At 42.9% G+C, this 25,119-nt stretch overlaps 1 protein-coding gene across 1 annotated transcript in view; it reads left to right on the top strand.

Moving 5' to 3' along the window:
• Nell1 (neural EGFL like 1) overlaps positions 1-25,119 on the top strand; it is a 675,311-nt gene that overhangs the window by 206,669 nt on the left and 443,523 nt on the right. The window contains exons 8-10 of the mRNA XM_033764069.1: positions 6,766-6,900; positions 7,825-7,927; positions 17,262-17,335. Coding sequence (XP_033619960.1) covers positions 6,766-6,900; positions 7,825-7,927; positions 17,262-17,335 — 312 coding nt within the window. The remainder of the gene's footprint in view (positions 1-6,765; positions 6,901-7,824; positions 7,928-17,261; positions 17,336-25,119) is intronic.

Below are 25,119 nucleotides of genomic sequence, written 5' to 3'. Positions count from 1 at the left end.
AGTCCTGCCCTATGCTTTGTTTCAGGACTGATCCTAAGTTAAATCATGAAGGAACATTTGCCTTTCGACACTTTCAGTTTTTAAAATTCTGTGTCTTTTCCTCCATCATTCCTGGAACAAATATCTTGTGAGAAACTTCTGTTTTCCAGCCACGGTGCTAGGCTTGGAGACGCAGTGATGGACGAGACAACCTCTACCACAGAAATATCCATATGGAGCAGCTGAAGAGTTAGGGACTTTAATGTCTGTTCACACAGTCTAGATTCATAATGAAAACCCTCAGCCTTAGTGTAGAAAGGCATTGAAAAAAATTGAAAATGTGGCTAATGCTGTTATGATACCAATTAGCTGGGGATATGAGTTTGGCCTAGGGTGAAGAAGGAATTAGGTTGAGCCTAAGAGACGTTATGCTCTGCAAAAGGAAGAATTTTACTAACAGTGAAGATGATGCATTCATTCTCTTTTACCCATGGCTGTGATTACCATCTACCTTCAGGTGTGGCAAGTAGAAAATACTTGGTGGGCAGATAAGTGATGGGGAGGTAAGGCTGCATTTTGGATCTGTAGGTTGTGCCACTGAAGACAGTGTTTCTGTTTCAAACTCAGTTTTTGGCTAAGCCAAGTCCCCTTTTGTCTGGAAGGTAGACACAGAGTATTTTTGCAAAGAGAGACACAGTCTGAAGCTTGAGTCTAAACCATTCGCTTTTCACTTCAGAATGCTGTAGAAACGTGAAATTCAGGCAATTCTTTGCCATCCCAGCTTGTGGCATATAGAGACTTTTATTTTATATTGTCTGGAGCAGCTTGATCTCAATACTGTTAATTATATTTAATCATGCTGCTAAAGTTTAGAAACAAGAAACATGCCACTCAGCCTCAGGTGCCTGAAGGTCTCCATTCTCTGGCTCTGAGGATGCCCTTTTCTTTCTCATTGTGGAGAATGGCATTTTTCTCTTTGTAGTGATACATTATCCAGGAGCTACAGTGAGCTCTATCTTCAAAGCATTGTAATGTAAAATGGGCATTGGGGAGGCAGAAAGTTTTTAAATTGTGGGATACAGCAAGCAGAAGTTGGTTTAATCTGGCTCCTGAATCTCACCTTTCCTCCTCTGGGATTTTGTCAGATTTGTAAGTCTGTGCCTTCCAAACTGCGAAGAGAATTACAGTTCTACACTGCATAATATGTAATCTGTGGTAATCTCAAGCAGGAGTTGTCAAAAATTTTTTCTGTAAGTGGCCAGCTGGCAAACATTGTGTTTTCTAGGCCAACAAACAAATATGAGGCTATTATGTTTATAAATATTTCTTTTAAATATGATCATTTATAACCATTGAAAACATATCCATTGAAAAATATAAAAACTATTCTTAGCTCACAGGATGTCAAAAAAATAAGTGTAGGCCAGAGTTGGCTTGAGAGCCTTAGTTTGTCAATCTTGGATCTAGGAAGTTGGAGAGCCACTCAGACTAGGTCCTGTGTATTGAGCATTTTGTATGTGTTAGTTCCAGTACTTAAGCATTTTAAATTCATCCTCACAGTAACCTTGTAAGCTAAGTTTATTATCCTACTTTGAGAAGACTACGATCCAGAAAGGTAGCTTTTTGTAAGAGTATATGGCAGAGCTGGGACCTGAAATCACATATTTAGATTCTGAAAATGGATGGGATTGAAAAGGGTTATGGTTGGAAAAAAGAGGGGTTAGAAAGAGTAGTGAGCAGCAAAAAGAAAAGAGGAATGCTTGTTGGATCACTCTGTGGAGTTGGGCTAGATTTCCCTTTGGGAGTCAATGTGGAGATCGCAGCAGCCTGTGTCAGCGGGAGGATCTGAAGAATAAGCTCTTTTACCTCCCCTTTTGGTTACGAGCTTCTGGTTCTCCTTTCAGGGCTGTGAGGACATTGGGTATGCTCTTGCCAGAACCACTCAGGACCACCTCATATTACATCATCTGAGTGCTGAGAGTCAGTTCCCCACACCTGTGACAGGCTAGGTGACTCCTCGGAGAAGAAATGTTAAGAATTCTCGGGGAGATCTCCCCTCGCCGTACTCAGTACTCAAGCCCGAACAGGACGATCTTTCTGTGTTTTGTGCAAGACTTGTTGCCTGTGTATTACTCTAAAACAGGGAACAGCCTGGCAGGGTCCCTGCCTTCCTATAGGAGCTTTTTAAAAGACATCGCATCTTGGGCTGCTGTTTTTCTCTGCCTTTGCTCTCCAAACCTGTGCAGCCTTCAAGGTGGGACCTCAAGAGCAGAAACCTGCAGGATGTAGGTTGGCTCTGGTGCTTGCTTGGCTCTTGGGATCTCTGCTGTCACTTTGTTTCAGCCTTTGTGTTATTCTCCCTTATGTGTTAGCTCTGTGGTCATTTTCAGAAGTTTTTGTTTATGTTCTGAGTATGGAATTCCAGTCTGTTCGAACAATCGGTGAAATACTTCCGGATTCGAGTCAGCCATCTTGGCGGAAGCAGAAATGTCCCTTTTGGACAGATTGAAGAGGATAGAGTTGGAGATGTTAGGCCACCTGAAAGCAAAACAGTTTCCTGTTGGAGAGGGAACTCTATGGCACCAAGTCCATCTGGACTCAGGCTCTGCCCTTAGTTAAACAAAACCTGTTGTGGCAAGGTTGAGTTGATGCGTTTAGAGATAAATTTTGAAGTTTGGTTACTTTGTTGGGTAGCCTTGAGTGAGATAGGTGTGTAATCACAGATCATGCTGCAGGTAGGGAATGGGCTTTGGAGTCAGACTGACCTGGTTCGGCGTTCTTTTTGTTACTATGTTTTTTAACGTCGTAGCCTTGAACAAGTTATTGGACTGGTAGATGCTGCTGCTTCTTTGTATAGGGAATGGTGATAACCATTCATGGTGTTTATCCTGGGACCAATCAGATGAAGTTTGGTGCAGGATTCACAGTAGCCATTCAACAGTGGGTGGCTCTTGTTATTTATAGTGTTGACCTGAGTAAAACAAAAGGGGGACTATGAGGGGAAGATGGTGCCAAGAAAATGCACCCTTCCCGCAGTGCCTTGGCATTACAAAGACTGGCAGAGACTGCAACTTGCTGTCAGAGTGTTGGTCTAGAACAGTAGTGGAGAAGTCCCGGGCAGCAGCAGAAATCCCTCTTACAATTGAGTCACCTCAGAACACTGCTGGGGAGCAGTCTCAGGGTACAGGCTGGACAGGAATTGGTAGTCACAGTCACATCCAACCTAACAGATAGAAGTATCCCATCAGCCCGGGGTTGTGTCTAGAATGGCCTACTCTCCCTTCTTTCCTGTAAGGATTGAGGAAGCTGGCTTCCATTCATTGACATTCCAGTGACGGAGATGAGGGTAGGCAAGAGAACTCTTGAGAAAGCCTGACATTTTCACAAAACAATACTCTTTCAATGCTGTGAAGGACAGTTACGTAAAGTAACAGTGCCCCTTTCTGTTGTTGTTGTTGTCTAACACCTTAGTAACCCTGGAAGAGTCTATGACCCCACAGACTCACTCTGACATTCCTTCCGGAAGTGTTGATGTTGCAGAAACTGCTCCCCTGCCAGGCAGGTGTACTGTGATAGGGTCAGGAGATTGGGTCCTGCTCGTGGACCTGGCATGGTGTTCTGTCCTCAATCTCAGAAAGAAAAGATACGAGAGACTGGACACTTCAATTACTGTTGTTTATATCTTTGATGAATCTATGTAGGCAAACCAAGGAGCACTTGGAGTGGCATTTCGGCTTTAACGTATTTAATTTCAAGACATTTTTTTTTAAGTTTTGAGGGGCTAAATAATGATTTTTCAGTTAAGTTTAAAGGTTTAAGAACAACAAAAACAACAACAACATCAGCAACAAGATTTTTTCCCTGCTGTGTGACAAACGTTAAGTAAAGAGTATTCCAAAGGAAAAAAATTGACTGTATGATGAGCCGTTCTTTGACCCCTGACTGTTCAAAAGGCCTCATTCTAGCTATGAATTTGGAGAGTTGAGACCAAGTGCTTCAGTCCTTGGCTTCTTGGATAAATACAGATACAAAGGTAAACAGTAGAGATGGAGATTTGATGCTGTATCTACTTTGGATCTGCGGTCTTCTCAGAAAATGGAGGAGGCTGTGTAGGAATAGCTTCTGAAAATGAAGTTGTATCAGTTTAGCACACTAATGCCATTGACAGAAAATGTAATTCACTTTTTGATTCAGAGTTTGTTTTTCTCTGTTATTGTTGTTATAGGATTTAGCAGGAGAAAAGGGAAGCACGATTACATATTAAATGGCTTTGAAAAATTAGCTTTTGGCCTTAATATCCTTTTGCCTTTTATCTGTCTGACAAAGTCATTATAGAGATTAGGGCTTTCAGTGTTGTCAGAAAAGGCTAAATATATGAAAAATAAAAGCAGAGATCAGAAGGGAGATAAAAATCTATTATATTAAAACTGAAGTTTTCCTCAGGAATTGAATTTGTAGATGAATGTAGAGCTCTGCTTTGATGGTCCAGTATTGATAAATGTCAATACTCACCTTAGGCAAGCACCAGATTTTCAGGACCTTGGATGAATATAGAATTGCCTTTATTCTAAATTATAATTATAGAATAATTGTATAATTATAGAATAATTTAGTCTTTATGATGTTTCCTTTTGGAATGACATGGGTACCAGAATTGTACCAGGTTTTCAGAGTAAGGTAAGGATGTTTCTCTCCCAAACAGAAACACTATTCTGAGCCACACTTAGGAGGTCTAATTCAGCTCCTTTTTCTTCAGCTGTTGGTCAGGTAATAACTTTACATAGAAACTATGTGGGCTTCTAGCAATGAAATAAAGATAATAAGGAATACGTTGTTATTTCCTTTTTTTTTGTTATTTTCTTTTTATTATCTCTGGCCTATATATGGTTTGGTCACTTAATCTCTGAAAATGTATTTTATCTGTGTTTCCTAAAGAATTCCCAAAGATCTTAATTATCACAGATTCTAGAAACTCTATAATTAGGCTGGAGTTGTAAATGAAACATGAATTTTGGGAAGATCATACATATTAAAAGGAGTCCTAGGAAGCTGGTGATATTTAAGGTAATCAATCCTTAGTTCTTTGGGGGCTGATCACAGTACATGTGCCTTGCCGAGGATGTTATTTTCTCTGCCTTTTGCTACCACCCACAGCAGAGGCAGTGGGCCAGTTTTCCTGAAATGTTCCAAAAGCTTGGAGGAAGAGGATGAAATGAATGAGAAATCCAAAAGTTAGAATTACACATGGAGCTAGCTCTGCTATAAGTAACTGAGGAGAGCATGTGCAGAATGAAACCTTATCTCACCAGGAAAGGTGATGGGAGGCATTGTTTCTGAAGCTCACCCATTATATCTAAAATAAAGGTTCAGAATAATCTTTGTGGCATCAGAGATTGAACTGATTTCCCATATGGGAAAAAGAGTCAAGACATGGACATGTGAAGTGTGACTGAGAAGGAAAAGAGAAAACGTGAGATGAATTGTTAGGAACTGGAATTTGTTTTTCAATCATGGCTGTCTGATAGAAAGGAAAGGAGATAAAAGTGATACTGCCTTTGAGCTGAATTACTCTTTAGCATGTCTGTGGCTCAGTCCAAAAAAATCTATTTTAAGACTGTCTTTGCATTGTATTTTTCTTTTCTTGTGGTTGGGGTTTGAACCCAGGGCCTTGTGCTTGCTGGAGAAACTCTCTACTACTGAGTCACAGTCCTCTACTGTGTTTCTGAACACAAGTTGAAGTAGGCTGTATGGAAGCAGTGAGGAGAGAGGACTGGAACCATATTGTAAGGAGCTGTTAAAGAAATGGTGGTGCTGAATGAAGTCAAGAGCCAACTTGAGGCTGGGAGAACCTCAGATGTTGGAACATTAGTCTTGGTCAGGGCCAAATTAAACCTAGCAGGAAAAGGCAGAGGGATTTCACAGGTTAGATAAAAAGGTCATTCCAAACATCCAGAGCCAACAACAACAACAGCAATGACAACAGGAGGTGGCTTTCCTTGGGGGGTAATACGTGTTTCACCCCTGGAGATGTGGAAATGAGCACTCCATGAGTATTTCTTGTGGAGGTACACAATCTTTATAATCCCTTTGAAACTGAAGATTCTAAGACTCTGTAATTAGCGGTAATGATGAAGTAGCCTTGAAAAATGTAAAAGGTTACTTTATAAAATCTTGACCTCAATTAGGGGTTTGCTCACTGCATTTGACCTTCCCCTGAACATCACAGTAAATCTCTGGGCCATTCTTTTTGGGGAGAATAATCCAGGAAAAAAACCGAAGTCACTCTATTGCTTTTGCTTTTCTGGCCCAAGTTCCCCAGAGTTTTTCATTGGAGAGGAAGCAGTGATTTCTGGGCATGTAAACTCTGATACTTTGCTTATGGTGTGAATAAGATGGAGACGAGAGTAGGAAATAATATAAGGGTGATCCTGGTTAGATCTCTGTAGACATTGCAAAAAGTCCTTGAGAACACATTTGTTCCTAGGTTTCTGAGCGGGCTTGAGCTGAAAGCCCACACCTGTGTGAACACCCATGAGGTCCTGAGATACACGTTAATATCTCATTTGGCATTCATTAGATCATGGAAGTCAGTATGTCTTCAATTTTGAGTGATTCAACTTTGTGATTAAGAAAGCAAACAAACACCAAAAACAGATCTTGCTTAAAATCTCTGGAGCATTTTATGCTCTATGTCTTCCTGTTTGGATACATTCCCCCTTGTTATTGCTTTTTTTTTTTAAGATGACTGAATTATACAAATTAGACCCTGTAACTCCTCTCCTGCAGCTAAATTATGCAGAGACAAGACTTAGTCAATTGGAAAACTGTCATTGTGAGAAGACCTGTCAAGTGAGTGGATTGCTCTATCGGGACCAAGACTCTTGGGTTGATGGTGACCATTGCAGGAATTGTACATGCAAAGTAAGTCCCTTTGTAAGTAAATAAGATAATAACAGTTTTAAGGGGACAGATATAGTACTTATAGTGTAATTGAGTTATTTAATATATAATGTTAATGCCTTTATACAAATTATCCTTTTGCAATTCAGTCAATGTAAACACTGAAAAAATTGTCATTTGTTCTCTACATACTTGGAAGTTAAAATTCAATTTCCCTTGCTACACTCTAATTTGATCTCATAATTTTAGGAAGCTTACAGTTTGGAATTTAGAAGTTCAGATATAGAGGGGAAAGAGACTCATTTGATTTTCATACACCCGAATAGTTGGCTTTATCACAACTTTTCTCTACTAGAATAAATTTTAAAAAGGGATTTAATTAGTCTCTGTGGGTTTTTGTTGTGTTTTGCATGGTATCTGTCATTTTTTTTCCCAGAGAATTGCAAGATGTTTTCCTCACTCACTGCTTTTCAAGCTACCCATCATTTGTACTGTCCACCTATGCAGAGGATCATGAGAACCCTCTCTAAAAATTAGCATGCGAACCTTGTCCAGTCGAAATTACTTGATAAATATCTGAAGAATGCAGTTGTTTGTCTAGGAAAATACAAAATGGATTGTTAGAGCCTCAGAAATGACTGGCAGGGTCTGCAAAAGGTGTTACTTATGTTCTTGTAAAAATAGGCTTTTTTGTTTTCTGCCTAATCTACTTAGTCCACATGGGCAGGTGGGATGCAGCCAGTGATGGTTATCAGAAAAGTAATTGAGGTGGCGAAGGTGCATTTAGGCTGCAGAAAGGTTTTGTTTGAGGTCTTAGCGCGGAGTGGGAATTCCTCACACTGTTCTCTGTCCCCGATGAAGTTTTGGGGGTGAGATGTGAACTTTCTCTCAACAGGAGCTTTTAGAGGACACTTCTGAGATGCCTTGGTTTGTTTCCTTCCTCAGAGTGGCGTTGTGGAGTGCCGGCGGATGTCCTGTCCCCCGCTCAGATGTTCCCCAGACTCCCTCCCTGTGCACATCGCGGGCCAGTGCTGTAAGGTCTGCCGCCGTAAGTCCTCCCTGAGGGGCAGGGTGGGAAGCTCAGGGCTTTCAGACAGTTTTTCTATTCTTTGGGTCCCAACTGAAATGAAGTGCTGGCTGTTGATGCCATACTGTGTATCACAAGAAGCACTGTGATACTTTCATCATTGCCATGTGGCAGATACCTGGGAGGCTTTTTATTTTCTTCATTAATTCCTTACACCAACCTGACATATTATTGTCTCATTCTGTGTGGAGAGGACTTGTGTTCACCTGGATTACATCACTTGTCCAGGGTCACTCAACTGGGTGGGCATAATCAGTAAACTGACAACCCCAAGATTCCTTGTGCTTTGGTCTCCAAATTCGGAATGATCAAGTTCAGGCCAAATTCTGTTTTGATTTTTGGGGTTTTGGCCAGCTTCTCTTGTTGTGGAGGGGTCTTTGTTAGACATTCTGGGAGGAAATTCAAATCAATGCGGAAGTGACTTTGCCCAGGGCTGGCCTGAGCACATAGTGTCCCATGGATGCAGAGGACACTATTTCTAATGAAACCGTGAGGTGAGAACGGAGGCAGGCAGTGAGAGGGAAAGCAGGCCGACTCGGCGCACAGGTTACGTGCCATGTACTGCGATGGGTGCTTTAATTCTAAAGGTTGATTGGATTTTTCACAGGAGTTCTTGAGGGTTATTATGCTCTTTTACAGGAAGCTTGGGGTTAGGGATGTTGATTTACCAAGGTGATACCAAACCAGCTTTGTCAACCAAAAAGCTTATATTCTTGATGTCAAGCCACAGAAAAGGAGAATTCGGCTAAAATATGGCACCCAGTGGATAATTTCTTTTGCCAAAAGAATCACACCAACACCAGTAGGCTTTCAAATCGAGGTTGTTTTATTGACGGGGGCAGCATGGCACCTCCTAGGACAGAGGAAGGAAGGATAGCCAGTCTGGTAACACCACCTCGTGCTTGTTGAGATTTAAAAAAAGTTTTTTTTTCTTTTATTGAGTTTATTGGTACATTTTAGGTAATACAGTACAGTTACATTCATCATTGGGATCTTGTACCTTTCCATGACAGGTCTTGGTTCTTATTTTTTCCCCTTGTCCCTGCCCTCCCTTCACCCCCTCCTCCCCTCCTGATTTACAAACACTTTATTTCCATTTTTTCATTTTCTCATATGTTTTTCTTTTCCCTTATTACCCTTCCCCTACCCTTCCCACTTTCCTTACACCTTTAGCCCTTTTCTTCCCATTTCACAATGTCAGTTATCTCATTAGGATCTTATGTACTATTACAGTTTATTCACACCAGAGAAACTATTTGGTATTTACACATGTGACTTATTTATTTCACTTAGGAGTATATCCTCATTAAAAGAATCATACCAAAGTGCTATATGCACACCCATGTTTATAGCAGCACAGTTTGTAATAGGTAAAACTTGGAAACAGCTCATTTGCCCATCAGTTGGAGATTGGATAAAGAAGATGTGGTTTTTCTATAAAATGGAATATTGCTCAGCCATAAAGAATGAGAAATTAGACTCATTCATAGGAAAATGGATACATTTTATTGAGATTTTTTTAATAGGAAGTTTGGAAAATTCTTTTTCATGGTTGGCACAGTACAGCGAGTGTTCTGGAAGGCGTTCTTGAAGTTGATCTAAAGAGAGGAACTTTTTTCCGGAGGCTTTTTGGAGTAAGCACAGGTGCCCAGATATTGATTTATTGTTTAATGCTATGAAGGAAAAGAGTTGTTAGCAGGTACAGGATAGTTTTTTCTTACAAACTGATATTGTACATATCAGTAAGCAGTGGAAGAGGTGAGAAACTATTAGACATTTGTTAAAAGCATGAGATTATTTTAGTTCATTATTTTGAATTCCCTATACAGATCTGTGAATAATTGAAAAGTGTTGTTTGAACACAGGAGAAATGGGTCTTTTAGTTATTTTTTACTTTAGACTTTTGAGTTTTTCTTTTCTGAAAATTATAAAAGCACTCTGCTCATTGCATAACATTTGATAGCACAGAGATGGATAAAGATACAAATGGGAAATTTACAAAATATCATCACATGCTAGCAATTGTGCTTCACATTTTAATTGATTTAATTCTTGAGGTCATAGTGTGTAGGTTGTTTTATATCCTACTCTGTTGACTTACTGTTGTCACTTAACTATGTTTCTAGGCTTTTAAAAAGTTGTTCTCATTTATTCATTGTTTCCCATTGTTTGGCTTTTGTTATTTAACTGTTCCCCAGTTGCTGGATATCTAGGTTGTTCCCCACTTTTCACTGTTTTAAATTACTGTTTGATAATATGTTTTATATAGAAAATGTAATTTTGTATACTTTGGTGTTTTATATTTCCTTAAAGTAGAATTCTCCAGAGTAGAATTACGAAGCCAACAACTGACATTTTCAGGCCCTAGATATATATTATTAAATTGTCTTCTCACTGGGTATATGTGGATTAGCTATTTTTTGTTTTTCTAATTCCTTTGAGAGGTTTAAGTTTCAAAACATTACCTAGTTTTACAAAGATGTTGGTATACATGTTAGCTAACTAAAATATTGGTGCCGTTTTTATCTTTGTAGGGAATTCATGTCAGTGTGGTTAGGTAGCACTAGTTTTCTCAGCAGCTCTGACTGATAAGAATACTACTCAAGAAAAAACTAGAAAGAAATCATGCAAGGTGCCTGGGGTAATTAGAAGGCTGAGAACCTCTGAATGAAACACTTTCATTTCTTACCAGTTTTTAATAAAAATATTCATTGGGCAGTTACTGAGGATGAAGGCCTGGAATGGCAATGAAGGTGTTTGCCCTGCTGCAGGGGAGTTGGCTTTGGAGTTTGCAACGTGCTCCAACTGCCCAGACGTATGAGTGCAGGACATTAAACACAGGTGGAGGGCAGTGCTAGCCCGCAGACAGATGCTGTTGGAAGGTGGTAGAGGATACTAGCGTCTTGCTCTTTGGAGGACATAGAGCCGGGTCAGGTTTTTCTAGTTCTGTAGGAGGTGCCTATGGTGGTTTGGCCAGTGGGGTTGAGAAGAGGAGAATGAGGGTCGACAGTGGAAATTCTGGAAGTTTCAAAATATCATCACATCACAAAAATGACAGAGAATATTTTCTTTGATTGCTTCTTTCAAAGACACTGAGTTTGTCAGGCAAGGCATATGTTAATCACCTGGATTTTTCTGTTACACAACATGTACCTATTTCACAACATACCATTTTAGACATTTAAAATAATGGAACATATAAAAAAAGAAAACTGATGTAAAGGAAAAATATAAGGAGTATCATATGAATAAGCATATAGTTCAATCATATTATTTTTTTACTTTGACAATCAGGAATGTTTCATTTTCCCCGGTTTATTTAACCCATTCACATTTAATGTTATTATGGATACCGTTCAAACCACTATTTATTGGATACTGTGTCTTTCTTTAGCTTTGTTCCTTGTGGTCATAGTTACTTTTCTTTCACCAAGATACAATATCTGACATCCACAATTTAAAGGGAGAGAGGTTTATTTTGGCTTTTGGTTTCGGTCCGTAACAGGCTGGCTCCTGAACAGAACAGAATGGCAGGGGGGTGTGCTGAGGAAAGGGGTCTTGACCCATGGCAGCCAGGAAGCAGAAAAGGAGGAGAGGGGAGAGGAATGAGGCCAAGGCAACCCCCACCAGCACCCAGTGGACCCCACTTCCTCACAGCACATTTAGCGCAGAACGCTCAATCTGTTGATTAGTATTGCATGGCTGTCATCTAATTGCTTTCCAAAAGCCCCACATCTGAACCCATGAGAATCTGGGGAAACATTTGTTTTTATTTTTTCCATTTCTCTGGAGGGATGCCGCAAGTAAATTTCTTATATGTGCACAATTTTCCTTTTTTTCTTTTTTGAGTTTGCCATTTGGTTTGGGTGAGGCAGTATTCTAGGAACAACAAGGAAATGTACTGATGTGACCTAGACAACAGGAGCCAATATAAAAGCAAATTGCTTTGTCTGCTGACTTCTGAAGTCTTTGTGCACTTGTAATGGCCCCAGGAGCTGCAGCACTTACAGATGAAGGCTTCTGTTTGGAAACAAGAAAGAACTTTGAGCATCCAAGGTGGTCTAGGAAGTGGTTCTTTTGTTCCTTCTCAAACATTTGTAGCATGTGTGCCCTACCCAAGGCATATCGAGCATACCTAATGTACCCCCCATCCCCCGACCATGAGCTTCTTAACCTGCATCTTTTCATGGGCCTGCTTGGACTACCAAGTCAGAATCTGCAGGTAGCAGTCTCTTGAAACCTGTATTGTTTCGGTCGCGGCATTTGAGATCTACCAGAGATGAGAGGTAGGAGGAAGAGGAACCTTTCAGCTATGCAATACAGTACTGTGAAGGAGGAATGGCAGTGCCAGGAGAGGGAGGCTGTCTGTTTGATGATGTCAGCAGGAGCAAAATAGAAATAAAGCTGCCAGTGTTGGTTGGACATGAATGCTGAAGACTGAATCCTGTTGGAGACCTCCTGAGGTCCCTTGTCCAAACACTGTCCTCCACTCTGGATGCAACAGGGATGACACTTCAATTGTTCATTCTGCATCAGGCGCTGAGCCATGTCATTTTATGTATATTCATTTGCTTAGCTCTTTGAGCAACCTCGAGTGGTGAGCTCCGCTATTATTCCCACTTTATAGATGAGGAAGTAAAGCTCAGCAGTGCTGGAGCCCTGGCAATCTAGCTGATGTCCTTAACCTGTCCACTGTACTCACTGCACACACTGTCTCTGTCACCAGCAAGAGTACTGTATGCCACGAACTGGGTTTAATTTATAAAGATGGCACAGAGAAGGGAACAAGTAACTTCATCAGAAACTTGCATGTGAGGAGGGTGGAGGAAAACCTCATGGATAACAGCTTGGCAGGGTATCTGAAAGTAAGTGGGAATCTGCTAGGTATACAAGGTAAGAGCACACCTGCCAGAGGGAATTGCACGTGCAGAATCGTGGAAGTGAACAGAAGGTTGATTTTGGTACTTAAAAGCAAGATTTTAAAGCAGGGATGTGGTGTGCTGAAAAAAAGTGCTTTTAGAAAGATCACCACATCAAGAGAGCTGGAGACAGGGGGCCTGGGTATGGGCACCTTGCAGGTAGAGGTGAAGAGGCTGGAAGCAGGCACTGTGTGGGGAGAAGCAAGGGAAGAGACCGAGTGACAGACGAAGGAGCTGGTGCATAGTAGTCTCCATAAGCATTGTTTAGCGTCAGCATCTAGGAGGGACAGGTTGCCAGGCTTTGAACAAGATCCTGTGGGAGGCTTATGGTGTGATTAACAGAAATCAGGCAGGTGGAGGAAGTAGTCTGTGGGCTGCTAAATCCTATTTGGCATGTTTGAGTTGGAGATGCCTGAGGGACAACCAGTTTGCTGTGGCTGTCTTGCTCAGAGAGCTGGTGTTTGAAGCCTGAGCTGTGGATTAGCTCATGGAGGGAGGAAGAATCCTTGGGTGTTCAGCCCCTCTGATCTGCCGCTGTCCTTTAAAGTCTAAAGCCGAGTGCCGAGTTTAACATTCTGAGCTCCTGAGTGTTAAGGCTTGGCTGGGGTGTGCCCAATGCAGACAGCTAAATAAAGATATGGCAACATGGCGGCCACCTCTGACAGGAGTACTGAGTTGTTGATTCAGCGTGCACCCAGATGGCAAGAGTGTCCAATCCTTGCACTTGAGAAACCAAGGTCAAATTTGAAGCGCCAGGTGCCTGTGGAGCCAGAAGATACAACTGCACGACTCTCTCTCTAAATCCCCAGCGAGTTTATTTCTGACATCATGGAGAAATGTGTGTCAGTGCCAGATTTCAATTTCATGGTTGGACACTGTGAAATATTCTAGTTTGCATGTCCCCGGTGTGATATGAGGGGCTTCAGGTATCCATTTACATTTCTACTCACACTGAAGGCTGCTGAAATGAAGTCCCAATGCCCCAGCCAAAGGCACCAGAGCCTGACTCACCTTATGCTTGAATTTCCTCAGACATCAAAAATAAGCCTTTTGGCTGTAGATCAAGAGGTTGGATAACGAGGACTGATGTCAGGCATACGGAGGGCAGCAGTGGGAAGGAGGGGCGCTGTCAGAGAAACTGGGTGTGTAGGAGAGAACAAGGGAAATTCTCGTGACCTTTAGGGGTGATCCTAGGAGTCATCTGGGATAATTTGGTGCATACTTGGTGTCCTAATCATAACTCTCAGTATCATGTCTGCAAATGACAGAGACACAAGAACACATTGGAAGCGTTTGCCAGCCCCCCTCAAACACCCTACTATGTGAGGGCCATAAAATTCAGTGGACATTTAATTTTTATGCCAGACTAGTGGATCAGAGGGATGGATGTGTCCCTGAGTGTGGCTGGAAAGGAGTTCTGGCACGAGCCTGTCAAAGAGGAAGAAAGGAATCAGGCACATGCTTTAAAATGGGGCAGCAAGTGTGTTAATACCATTACGGGAATGGCAAGGGGCAAAGGCAGAAGAGAGGCAAAGGCCCAGTCGGGCCAAGAAGCAGATGGCAGATTTGATGGCAGAGCACTTAGCAGAACTGTCACTCCGGGGCCAGCCACCTTGCCAAGTTGGCAGCAGCTGTGTTTGGGAGTGTGGGAATTTAGTAGACAGGAATTCCAGGCTCTGGGAGATGTGGTCTCTCTCTCTGCAAGTAAATTGGGAAGTCCAGATCATCATCAGAACCCGTGAGTCATGGTCTACTGACTTATCTAGAAAATTAAGGCATATAAGATGATCAAGGAAGTTTTTTTTGTTTTTGTTTTTTTAAACAAGAAAAGGAAAAGGCCTATTTAGAGAATTGTATTGATTTTCCTTTGTCGTTGTTGATTTTTTTCTGAAAATGTTGGTGTCTACTTTTAATTTCGAAGTTGCACTAAAGAGCAGAAATAACTTTTAGGTGTGACTCAGGAAATCTCCTTGGCTTTTTCTCCTGAGTAGAGTGCATTAATTCTAAAACTATTATCGCTAACAATAAGCCCAAAGAGGCACTGGGCTTGGGGTTGAAGATACCATTGGGAAAAGCCACTCCCCTCAGGGAAGTCACAGTTAGAAGGGAGTTGTGTGATGACGTGTGAAATTAAGATATGATAGGATGTGTATTCTATTAGCCTAGTTCCAAAGCGCAAAGTGAGGGCAGTTAACCAGTGGGAAAGATCAGGAACAGCTTCTAAGGGGACGTGAGGGAGACTGGAAGCTGGAGAGGTTGGGAGGCTGTCAGTGAAATAAACACGGCTGCTTATTCCTGTAGAAAAGTCTCTGCAAAGCTTGGGAGTGAGAGAGACAGGTGGACTGGGGTGTGTGTGGAGGGGTAGACTGTAGGAAGGTGAGCAAAAAGCACAAGAATGGTAAGCTTTGAGGTGCAAGGGAATGGCCTTGTGTGCTGAGAGAGGAATTTGACTTTATCTCGAAGGTGTGAGGGACCCATATGATTTTTTTTTTAAGTAAGACCTCATATTTGCACGTAGAAAACATATATTGGACCATTGTGTTCAGAAGCACCGGAGAAGATGGAGACAGAGCGCAGGAGAGCCAGGAGGCTCTGTGAAGAGAGAAAGGGCCGCCGGAGTGAAGACAGAGTCTGGGACATGAGAAAAGTGACCGAACTCGAGACATTTTAGGGAGGGAGCATGGTTAGGATTTGGGCGTGGACTAACACAAAATAGAATCAGAAGCAGCAGTTAGAAGGGTCTGAGACATCAAGGTGTGGATGCCAAAGCAGTTGCTGGGAGCTTTGACTGAAAGGAGAGCAGGAGAGGAGAATATATCTGGGTGAGGTGTGAGGCTGCGTCAGGTCAGGTTCTGGGGGACAGCAGACTCCCATTGGGGAGATTGGCATTGCTTTGTTAGTGCTCTCAGGAGAGCAGCTTTAGGGTAGGAATGAGGTGGCAAGGGTAGCATAATTGAGCAGAAGGACAAGTAGAATCCCAGTGCAGTTAAAACAGATATTCCAGTTATTCCTACAGGTGAATTTCAGGACTGGAAATAGCCTTTCAGAGCTGCCCGGAGTTGGGGCGATGGGTCCAGGACTCTGCCACACTTTGTTCAACCACCAATCGAACATAGGCTGCCACAGGAAGGTGACTTAACCTCCGGCAGGGTGCTCTGTACAGCCCAGGACAAATCCTGAATACCTAGCTGAGATCTGTGGGTTGCCAGTTGTCCCAACAGTGGCGAGAATGTGCCCTTTGGTCCTGGAGGGGCTCTGAGGAGCACACCCTGGCATCTACTGCAGAGTCTCTGGCTTTCCTCTTCCTGTGGATGAAAAGAAGGGGTTGACCAGCTGATTACTAATGTTCTAGGTACTTGAGCATTCTATGACAATCAGAAGATTTTAGAACTAGAGAGCTTCCAAATTTAATCAATCCATTTTAAGCCCATTTACAGAAGTAGAGGTTCTGAGAGCTGAGGCGTGTTGATAAGACCAGCATTGAGTTAGTGAGAAGAGATATCCCAGAATAAATATCTCCACTTTGGCTTCTCTTGAGAGAAAGGGCTGGAAGGTCCTCCTTGAGGCAGGAAGGGGAACAGTCAGGCCTCCACTTCCTTGTTGCCATGGCACGGGCTGGAGAATTTGATGGACTCATCTCAGGGTCAAATCAAACTGACATATTCTGCACTTCCTTGAAGTGAGCCTGCAACTTAAGTCATGGGCTGAGTCCCAGTGGACTCTAAATTGAAGTTCTGTTTTTACTTCTTTTTGAAATTTTCTACAAGGCCTGTGTCCAACCCTGCCCTCCCTATTAGCCTGGTGAGCTCGCCTCTCCACAGGCTGCCTTTCTGGTGCATTGATGTAGCAATTAACTGGACTGGCTTGGATTTCTTTGTTGTCCGAGTACCTTCAGAACATGTAGGCTAAGGACAGCTGCCTCCCACAATCGCAGGAAATATGTGTGACATCCTTACCCACTGCTCACTGCTGCCAGCATTCTGATAAACAGAACATAAACAAGCCCCTTTCACTCAGCTACTTATTCTACAGCTGGAGTGTCTGAATCAGAACCCCTTCTAATTGTACTCCAAGGGGATGGCAGCCAGTTCTTCCTCGTTTTAACTGCTTCTCATTTCAATTCGTTCTCCAGTTCCTTTGGCAGAGGCAGCACTGAAATAAGTGCATGCCCTGGGTGTGCAGGCAAGGCAGATCCTGTCAGGAGGAGGCATGGGTCGGGGAGTCGGGTCATCCCCTACTGTGTTCCCGTGTCATTCTCCAGACAAAGAGACCTGTGTTGCTGGAGACCGAGCATCTGTGTCTCTGTGGGATGGCAGTTCTGAGATGATCCAGTTATATCACACGACTAGCTGACCCATTTTTCTGTTTTATTACAGCAAAATGTATCTATGGAGGAAAAGTTCTTGCAGAAGGCCAGCGGATTCTAACCAAGAGCTGTCGGGAATGCCGAGTAAGTTTTAATCTTAGGATCCTCACCACCTTGATAGCTGTCCTAGTTTTGTGGACGTTAGGTAGGTTATTGGGTGGGGCATGTTGCCCTGGATGGGTTCCTGAGGGGCAAAACCCCCTCGGTGCTGGGATGAGGTAGAAGATGGGGAGGACACACAGCCTCTGTTAGTGTGTGACCAGCTTGAGGTCAGATGGTTCAGGTAGCCTGAGAAAAAGCGATTAAAGGAAGGGTGTCGAAAGAGAAAAGAGCTAGCAGCTACTGTGAGTCAGGAAGGTTGGTGCAGAGCCCAGGAAGTAGTTTTCAGCTGGTGTTAGGGGAATTGGTCTGTGATGCCAGATGTAGCAGTGCCAACTCTACTCCCAAATGTCAGCTATAATGGTAGAAAATGCCCTGTCTCCTGCTCACCTCTTCCTATGAAATAAGATATGAAGAGTCACAGACCTGACTTAGTAATCATCCAGCAAATATGCATTAGGCAAATGCTATATTAGCATTCTACTGAATTTCAGGTGTACATAAATGAAGAAAATGAAGTTTCTATCATTGTAGAACCACAGTTTAATGAGGGAGATGGTGAGAAAAGAAATATATAATGACACATTTTATTTGAAATTCTGCAGTAGACTGTAGGGATAGAGAAGTTTGGGCTGGGGTGGTTTGGAAAGGCCTCACTGAAGATATATTTTTAGAATAAAGCCCTGGACACAGGTTCGGAGCCAAGCGTACGGCTCTTTTGTTGTGGAGGATGCCAGACAAAGCAGGCGCAAAGGGCTTGCCAGGGAAGCTTACGGGGCACGTCCATGATAAACAAGGATGCTGAGGTGGCTGGAGTAGATTGCACGGGCAAAGAGCAGTAGGAAATGAAATTGCAGGGAGAGCTTGGGGCCAGAACATTTAAGGTTTTTAAGACAGGATGTCAAAAGTCCTGTGGTATGCCTTTCCTGTTTATATAACTGTTATCCATCACAATGATTCAGTTTGTTCATGTATTTATCCATTCTTTCATTCAACAGATATTTATGAGCACCTACAATATTTCAGGTGCCACGCTAGTACATGGGGGTATGATAGTGTTAGTATTCCATCAGACACTTTTGGAGCACCTGCAGTGTGCCAGACACAGCACAGGACAGGCGTTAAAGATGAGACTTAACAACGTATTAAGCTCCTGTCTTGGTATCACCGTCCCATTAAGACTGCATGCAATGGGGGAGCCATTTCCCAAGAGGAAACTGTGCTAATTGCAGAAGGAGAGACTAAGTCGTGGAAATCCTTAGTCTGATGAATGCTGTCTTCAGTAGATAAGGCAGTTGTGCTTAACTGAGGCAGAGGGAGCGGGCAACAAATGGGGCTAGTTTTAGACATGTTGAGCTCGTTAGCATTTTGCCTATCAGTTGCTATGAAACTATCTCCCAGAAATGTAGTGGCTAAAATCTATACTTTGTTCTTCTCTCTCTGTTCTTATGTAGGTTGAATGGGCTCAGTTGAGATCTCAGAATCCTATGAAGGCCAGATATGGCTGGATGTCCAAGATGGCTTGTTTACTTCCATGTCTAGCACGTCAACTAAGATGAATGGAACAGATATTCTTCTGTGTCCCTGTCTCTCTGTGCTGCCATCTTTCTCCTTCTTGGCAGCCTGTAGACATGGGGCCTCCTTACAGCATTGTGGCCTCAGGGGTTTCTCACGTGGTGATTGGCTTCCTCTAGAACAAACCCTCCTAAGTCCAAAGTGGAAGGCTCCAGTGCATCTTATAGCCTGGTCTCCAAAGCCACATCTCTCTGTTCCTCTGCATTCTTTTGGATATGTAGGGCCAACCTGATACATCACAGGGAAGGGTAGTGCAAGGACATGAATACCAGGAGGCACGATTCACTAGTGAGACAGGCATCCTTGGGGACCAGCTACATAATAAAAGTCTGTGATACAATTTTCTACTTGGAAATACCTTGCACACCTCTACCCCCCATACCTGGATGGGAATTTAGTTACCCACTAGGTAGCTTATTTCATGGCTAGAAAGCATTAGCAATTAGCAAATTCCTTTGTTTGCATAAATATCTACCTCTTCAGTACCTCTGCTTTTGCCCTCTGGAGGATCAGAGTGGTCTACTTACTCTTAACATGTAACATTGTGGCTGAAAGGTCCAAATCTACTGTCAACTACTGACCTAGCTTTAAATCCTGTAATTTCATCTAGTTGTTAGTGAAGTGTTGTTCACAGTAGAGTTAGAGAACATGTCTTGAATAGGAAGAGAAAGTGAAAGCTTTTGCATCATTTGACACATTTTCCCTTTTCCCCTCTTGTCCACCACATCAGGAAGTCATTTTTGTGTGTGTGTAAATTATGGTCTTTATTAACATGGATCCATTATCATTGTGTACAAGAGCAGACTTCCCTGAGGTGAGCTGTTTGCAGAAACCATGCGCTTGGGGTGTGACTGTGCTTCTTAGGCTCATAGTTTCCTTTTGCAAACTGTCCAGGATAAAACCGAGGAAGTTGCAGCCTAGGGTATCTTCAATCGAAAGCATGCTAAGAACTTTAACAGCAGGGAACTGTGCTTCAAGAACCTCAGGATAAAGAATAGTAGATTGTTTGTGTTCAGCGTGTACTTTAATATGTATTTTTGAAAATATTCTCACCTAGTTCTCCCAGCCATGCTGTGAGGCAGGTCGAGGAATCCTTTGTATGTGTGTGTATAGAATTTGTTTGGTTGGTTTTTTGAGACAGGGTCATACTGTGTTGTTCAGGCTGGCCTTGAGCTCACTGTGTAGCCCAGGCTTCCATCAAACTTGAGGTGATCCTCCTGCCTCAGCCTCCTGAATGCTGGATTACTGGCGTGCACCACCATACCCCCTCTGTCCCTCTCCCTTTTTAATGTGGTAGTGGAGACTGTTGTGATAGTCTAAGTTGTCCAGGCTAGCCTCAAACTTAAGTTTTACTTTGTTTATTTGTTTTGTGTTTTTGAGACAGGGTCTCTTTAGGTAGGTCAGGGTGACCTTAAACTCTCAGGGATCCTCCTAGTCTCTCAAATGCTAGGATTACAGGCCTGGCTGAACTTGTGATCCTCTTGCCTCAGCCACCTAAGTAGCTGGGATTACAAGCATGCACCATTATGCCTGGCTGTGCCATGTTTCTTTAAATGCAATATGGCCTTTCTTGGTGCTCGCCTAAAGGGGATACTGTCCCGAGAAAGGGTGTTGCTTTCTCTTTGTATGCCTGATTCCATTTTCCCCTGTGTGTTCTGTCCTTTTCCTCGTGGTTCAGCTTTTGTGAGTGCTGCTCGCAGGACCTGTTTCTCTGTGTCTGCTCTCCTGTGACGGAGGGGGCTCTTGAGCCTTTCATGATCTGTGGCTACATCTATCTTGGTCTCTTTCTGATGGGTGTTCTTCCTGTGCTGTGCCTTCCAATCTCTCTTCCTATCACTTCATTCTCTTTTGTCCTCTTTCCTGCTCTGCCTCTCTTTCAACTGCCCCTTGTGCAGAAATGAAATGTGGTCCTAAGCAATCTCGTTTTCATTTCAGAACAGGGCTTCATCTTCTCTGTTAGGGTTTCTGCAGTAGATGAGTAGGTGGAGACCTCCAGCTTCTCTTTCTGTTCTAGGACCCAACGTGAAGATATCTGTATGTGAATCTCGATCGTTTTTCTTGTAAGAGCATTTTCCTGGTGCATATTGCTGGTTTGTAAGGGAAGGCAGCAAGGACTTGTAACCACTTGTCACTCTCGGGAAAAGCCAGAGCTAGAGGTGACCAGGACAACTGGCTCCGCAGCCCGGGCCTCACCCGCCCCGTTCCATTGGCCGGAGGCTAGGGAGGGGGAGGCACCCATGGTGACTGAACAAGAGCCTGAGTGCCTCAGCCGGTAGCTATGGCCCTGCCCACCAGCGTCTGTGGACTTGAACTCCGCTTGCGCTCTCACTCTCCGCCCTGTGAGTCAGCTACTGGCACTGCCCACCGAGCCTGGTCACACCAGCAAATCATTTTATAGGCAGAACCACCAGCCCTAGAGAGAACGTGGATAAGGCCAACTTCAGTGAGAGAATATTTGTCAGGCAGGCATGGTGGCACATAGCTGTAATAAAAAAATCAGCCTCTGGGAGGCTGAGGCAGGTGGACTGCAAGTTCTTAGGAAGATTCTGTCTCAAAATGGAAATTTAAAAGAAAGACTGGGAATGTAGCTCAGTATGGAGGTTGTGGGTTCAATTCCCAGTCTTTCTCTTGTTTTCTGAGAGAGAGAGAGAGAGAGAGAGAGAGAGAGAGAGAGAGAGAAGTGCTTGTCCCTATCTCTTGTCCTGAGCTGCCTCTCCAGAAATTGTTTTCCTGCCCAACATTAACTGGGAAAAATTGAGCAAAATAATCTTACCTACTTGTCTAATTTCTGGTTCTACATAACAAGACCAGAGGCGTGGACTTCTGTGTCGATGCTTTAGTTGTTTATCCTTCAGGGGGTGGTGGACCACGGTCGAGGAGAAGATGTGTAACCCTAAAGATGAGAGAGTGAGGAACGGACACCAGAAAGTGAAGGAGGAGAGGCAGGAGAGCAAACACAAGACTGTGTTCTCACAACAAAGCACAGCTGGTTTTGCGAGGCATCTCTAGAGAGGCTGATGGCACCATGGGGCCTCAGAATAGACCATCTTTGCAAGTGCTTTTACCTACATTATTTCATTTTCCTTTCATCACGTCCCCGGAGAAAAGGAAGAAATGTATTTTATATATTGAAGAGAATGAGGCATTTAGAGACTCACAGAAGCTTTCAAAGAGATACTAATAAAAGAATTTAGTTCTTTATAGGAGCCTGGGGAGAAGAGGCTCTTTCCTGTATCCCGTCCCTCATTGGACAGACTCAGTCCCAGGAATTAACCTTCTTACACCCCCCTGTCAAACTTGCCCCCCCCTCTTGGCTGCCGTTGCTTGGGTCCTGCCGGTGTGGCAGGCACGTAGGTGTGGTGGTCTCTGCATCTAGGGGTCCCTCAGTCTGTGGCAGAAGCAGTAACGGTGTGACAGGAGGACTTGAGGATGTGCTGATTAACAGGGAAGCTCCCCGGCCTGGGAGTGGGGACCAGGTGGGGCACTAGGCCAGGCTCTCCACCACATGGGGATGTTAAGGGGATCCAAGGAGGCAAAGCATGAGAAGAGCTCAGGGCCCGCCTCGGTGCTGCTCATCGGTGTGAGCTGCCATTCCTCCTTATGACCGTGAACGTTCTCTGTGAGTACTGGACTGAGGCCCTGTTCTCTGAATGGTTTTGCTTCTAGGGGAGAGGAATCGATTTAGATTCTTTTTTAAAAAATTTATTCATTTTTTTCCCTTTTTTCTTTATTGGTACATTTTAGGTATCCAGTACAGTTGCATTCATCATTGGGATCTTGCCCCTTTACACGATGTATCTTGGTTCTTATTTTTCCCCATACCCCTGCCCTCCCTTCACCCCCTCCACCCTTCCCTATTTACAAAGACTTCGTTTCCATTTTTCCCTTTTCTCGTAAGTTTAGATTCTAAAATCCTTGCTTTTGTCTTCTGTATCAGGGAGCGCTGGGATGATTAAAGGCAGTTTTGCCCTCTCTACCATGATCCCAGCACCAGCCACGGATCTGTCACTTATGACTAGCAGCTCCTGTAATATTGTTGAGCAGAAGCAGTGGGTGACTTTAGCAAATGGACCATTATGACTTGGTCTCTGTTATCTTCAGAGAAGCAAGGCAGACACACGTGAGGCCTGTAGAAGACTGGGCGTGGATGTAAAGGCCAGCCCCTCTGAAAGGCACCTGCCCCTGTCATGGGCATGTTGTGCTCCTACATCCTTCCCATCGTCCTTGAGTGCGTTGGCTCTGTATGTACAATTTACAGAGAACTTGGGACAGATGGTACTCTCTTTGCACAAGTGGTGTGTGCACTGTATTTGTGTGTGGGTATGCACAGGAATGATTTCACCTTAACAGTCACTAATTTTTATTGATTGTCCTTCTTTAGTTATTTACGAAATAGTTACTTTGAGCACAGAGAGGAAGGCTGTTAGCAATAGTATCTAAACTTTCTAAGCACTTTTATATTTTAGGCACCATTTAAAACATGTGAAATGTTATCTTCCTGTTTAAATCTCATCATAATCTTCGGAGGCAGGTCCTGTGCAGAGAGAAATCGAGGCACAAAAAAAATCAAGGCTCTGTGATGGAGCGAGCGAGCTGAGCTCAGAACCCTGTGGTCAGCTGCACTGATTTCCTTTCGTAGCCTCTCTGCTGCCTTTCCCGACACTGGCAGACGTAGTTGGAAATAGTGTCTCTGAGGTTCAGAGGGGTAGATGCTGGAGGACTGAGATCTCGTCTCAGTCCCTGTGAGGCTGGTCAGAGGAGGGCCCAGGGACCACGAGAGGATCCGCCAGTGGCCACGGAAGCGCTTTGGAGCGTATGTAATAGGTGTGACCAGCAGGGAAGGGGAGGAGGGGAGGGCGAGAAGTCTCCTGGCCTCTCCCAGGCAGCCAGTCTAAATCGAAGCCCTGATGCCTTATGGCATCTGCTGCTGCGGTGGGTTCACTTCTTTCCCAGGTGCTAAAATGGTGCCCTGTAAGCTGTTCTTGAGAGAACAGAGGAAGTGATTACTGATGCCTGGTGGACAAAAGTCTACCTGGAGATCCCTTCATTCCCATTTTAAGGGATTTAAAGCTTCAGCCATACCCACTGGACAATAAACAAACTTTTGCTTCAGATTCTCTGCCAAGTATTTCCAGAAGTTAATAGATTACTTTTGAATCAAATATCAAGATGAATAAACTCTCTTCGCAGTCTTGTTATTTTGTCCAGCCATTCCTTTTCTACGATTATTTTTAGCTTAGCAATAACTTTTGTTTTACATTTTTTTCTTTTTTTTTGAGTTTATTGGTACAAGCTAGGTATACAATGCAGTTACATTCATCATTGGGATTCTGTACCTTTACATAATAGGTCTTGATTCTCATTTTTTCCCCTTGTCCCTGCCCTCCCTTCACCCCCTCCTCCCCTCCCCATTTGCAAACACTTTATTTCCATTTTTTCAGTTTCTCATATTTTTTTTCCTCTCCCTTATTACCTTTCCCCCACCCTTCCCACTTTCCCTACACCTTTAGCCCTTTACTTCCAATTTCACATTATTAATTGTCTCATTAGGATCCTGTGTACTATTATAGTTTTTCACACCAAAGAAACTATTCAGTATTTCAGTTAAAGAAATCTCTGTATGAACATTAAAAATAGGGAATCCTAAAATAAAACTAAAAAGGAAAGTAAAAGAGAAAAGGCAATGATGTAAGATTAAAATAATCCTTAATTTTAAAAATGAAAATGGTTCCTTAACATATTTAAATTGCTTCTTGCTCTTTTAGTCTTATCTTATTCTTTTATTTTCATTATTTAGAGAATATGTTATTAGTTTCTATAATCAAACCCAGGTAGATATGACCTCACATATTTAATACAGTGTGTTACCCCTGTACAAATGGAAAAAAAAATAAATTAACATTTCTAGATCAATATGGCTGTCCATTTCTGTACAATGCCAACTCAACACAGTAAATTGGAATACCTTTTTCCAAAGTTGACCATTAAAGTTTCCAAAAATTCAAATTATATATATATATATGTATATATATATTTATATTTATATAAAAAGAACAATAATAGCAGTATGTTATGCATCAATAGCAGCAATTGCTTTTCCAGGTTCTGCAGACATCTGAACAAAATTATAGACATTCAGCACATTGCATTAAAAAAAAACAAACAAAAAAACAAAGAAAAGAATACTATCCAGA

The sequence above is a fragment of the Fukomys damarensis genome, unplaced genomic scaffold, assembly GCF_012274545.1.
Source record: "Fukomys damarensis isolate Sample0158 unplaced genomic scaffold, DMR_v1.0_HiC HiC_scaffold_16, whole genome shotgun sequence".
In the NCBI taxonomy this organism is placed as follows: domain Eukaryota; kingdom Metazoa; phylum Chordata; class Mammalia; order Rodentia; family Bathyergidae; genus Fukomys; species Fukomys damarensis.
This window is presented reverse-complemented; position numbering and strand designations above follow the sequence as displayed.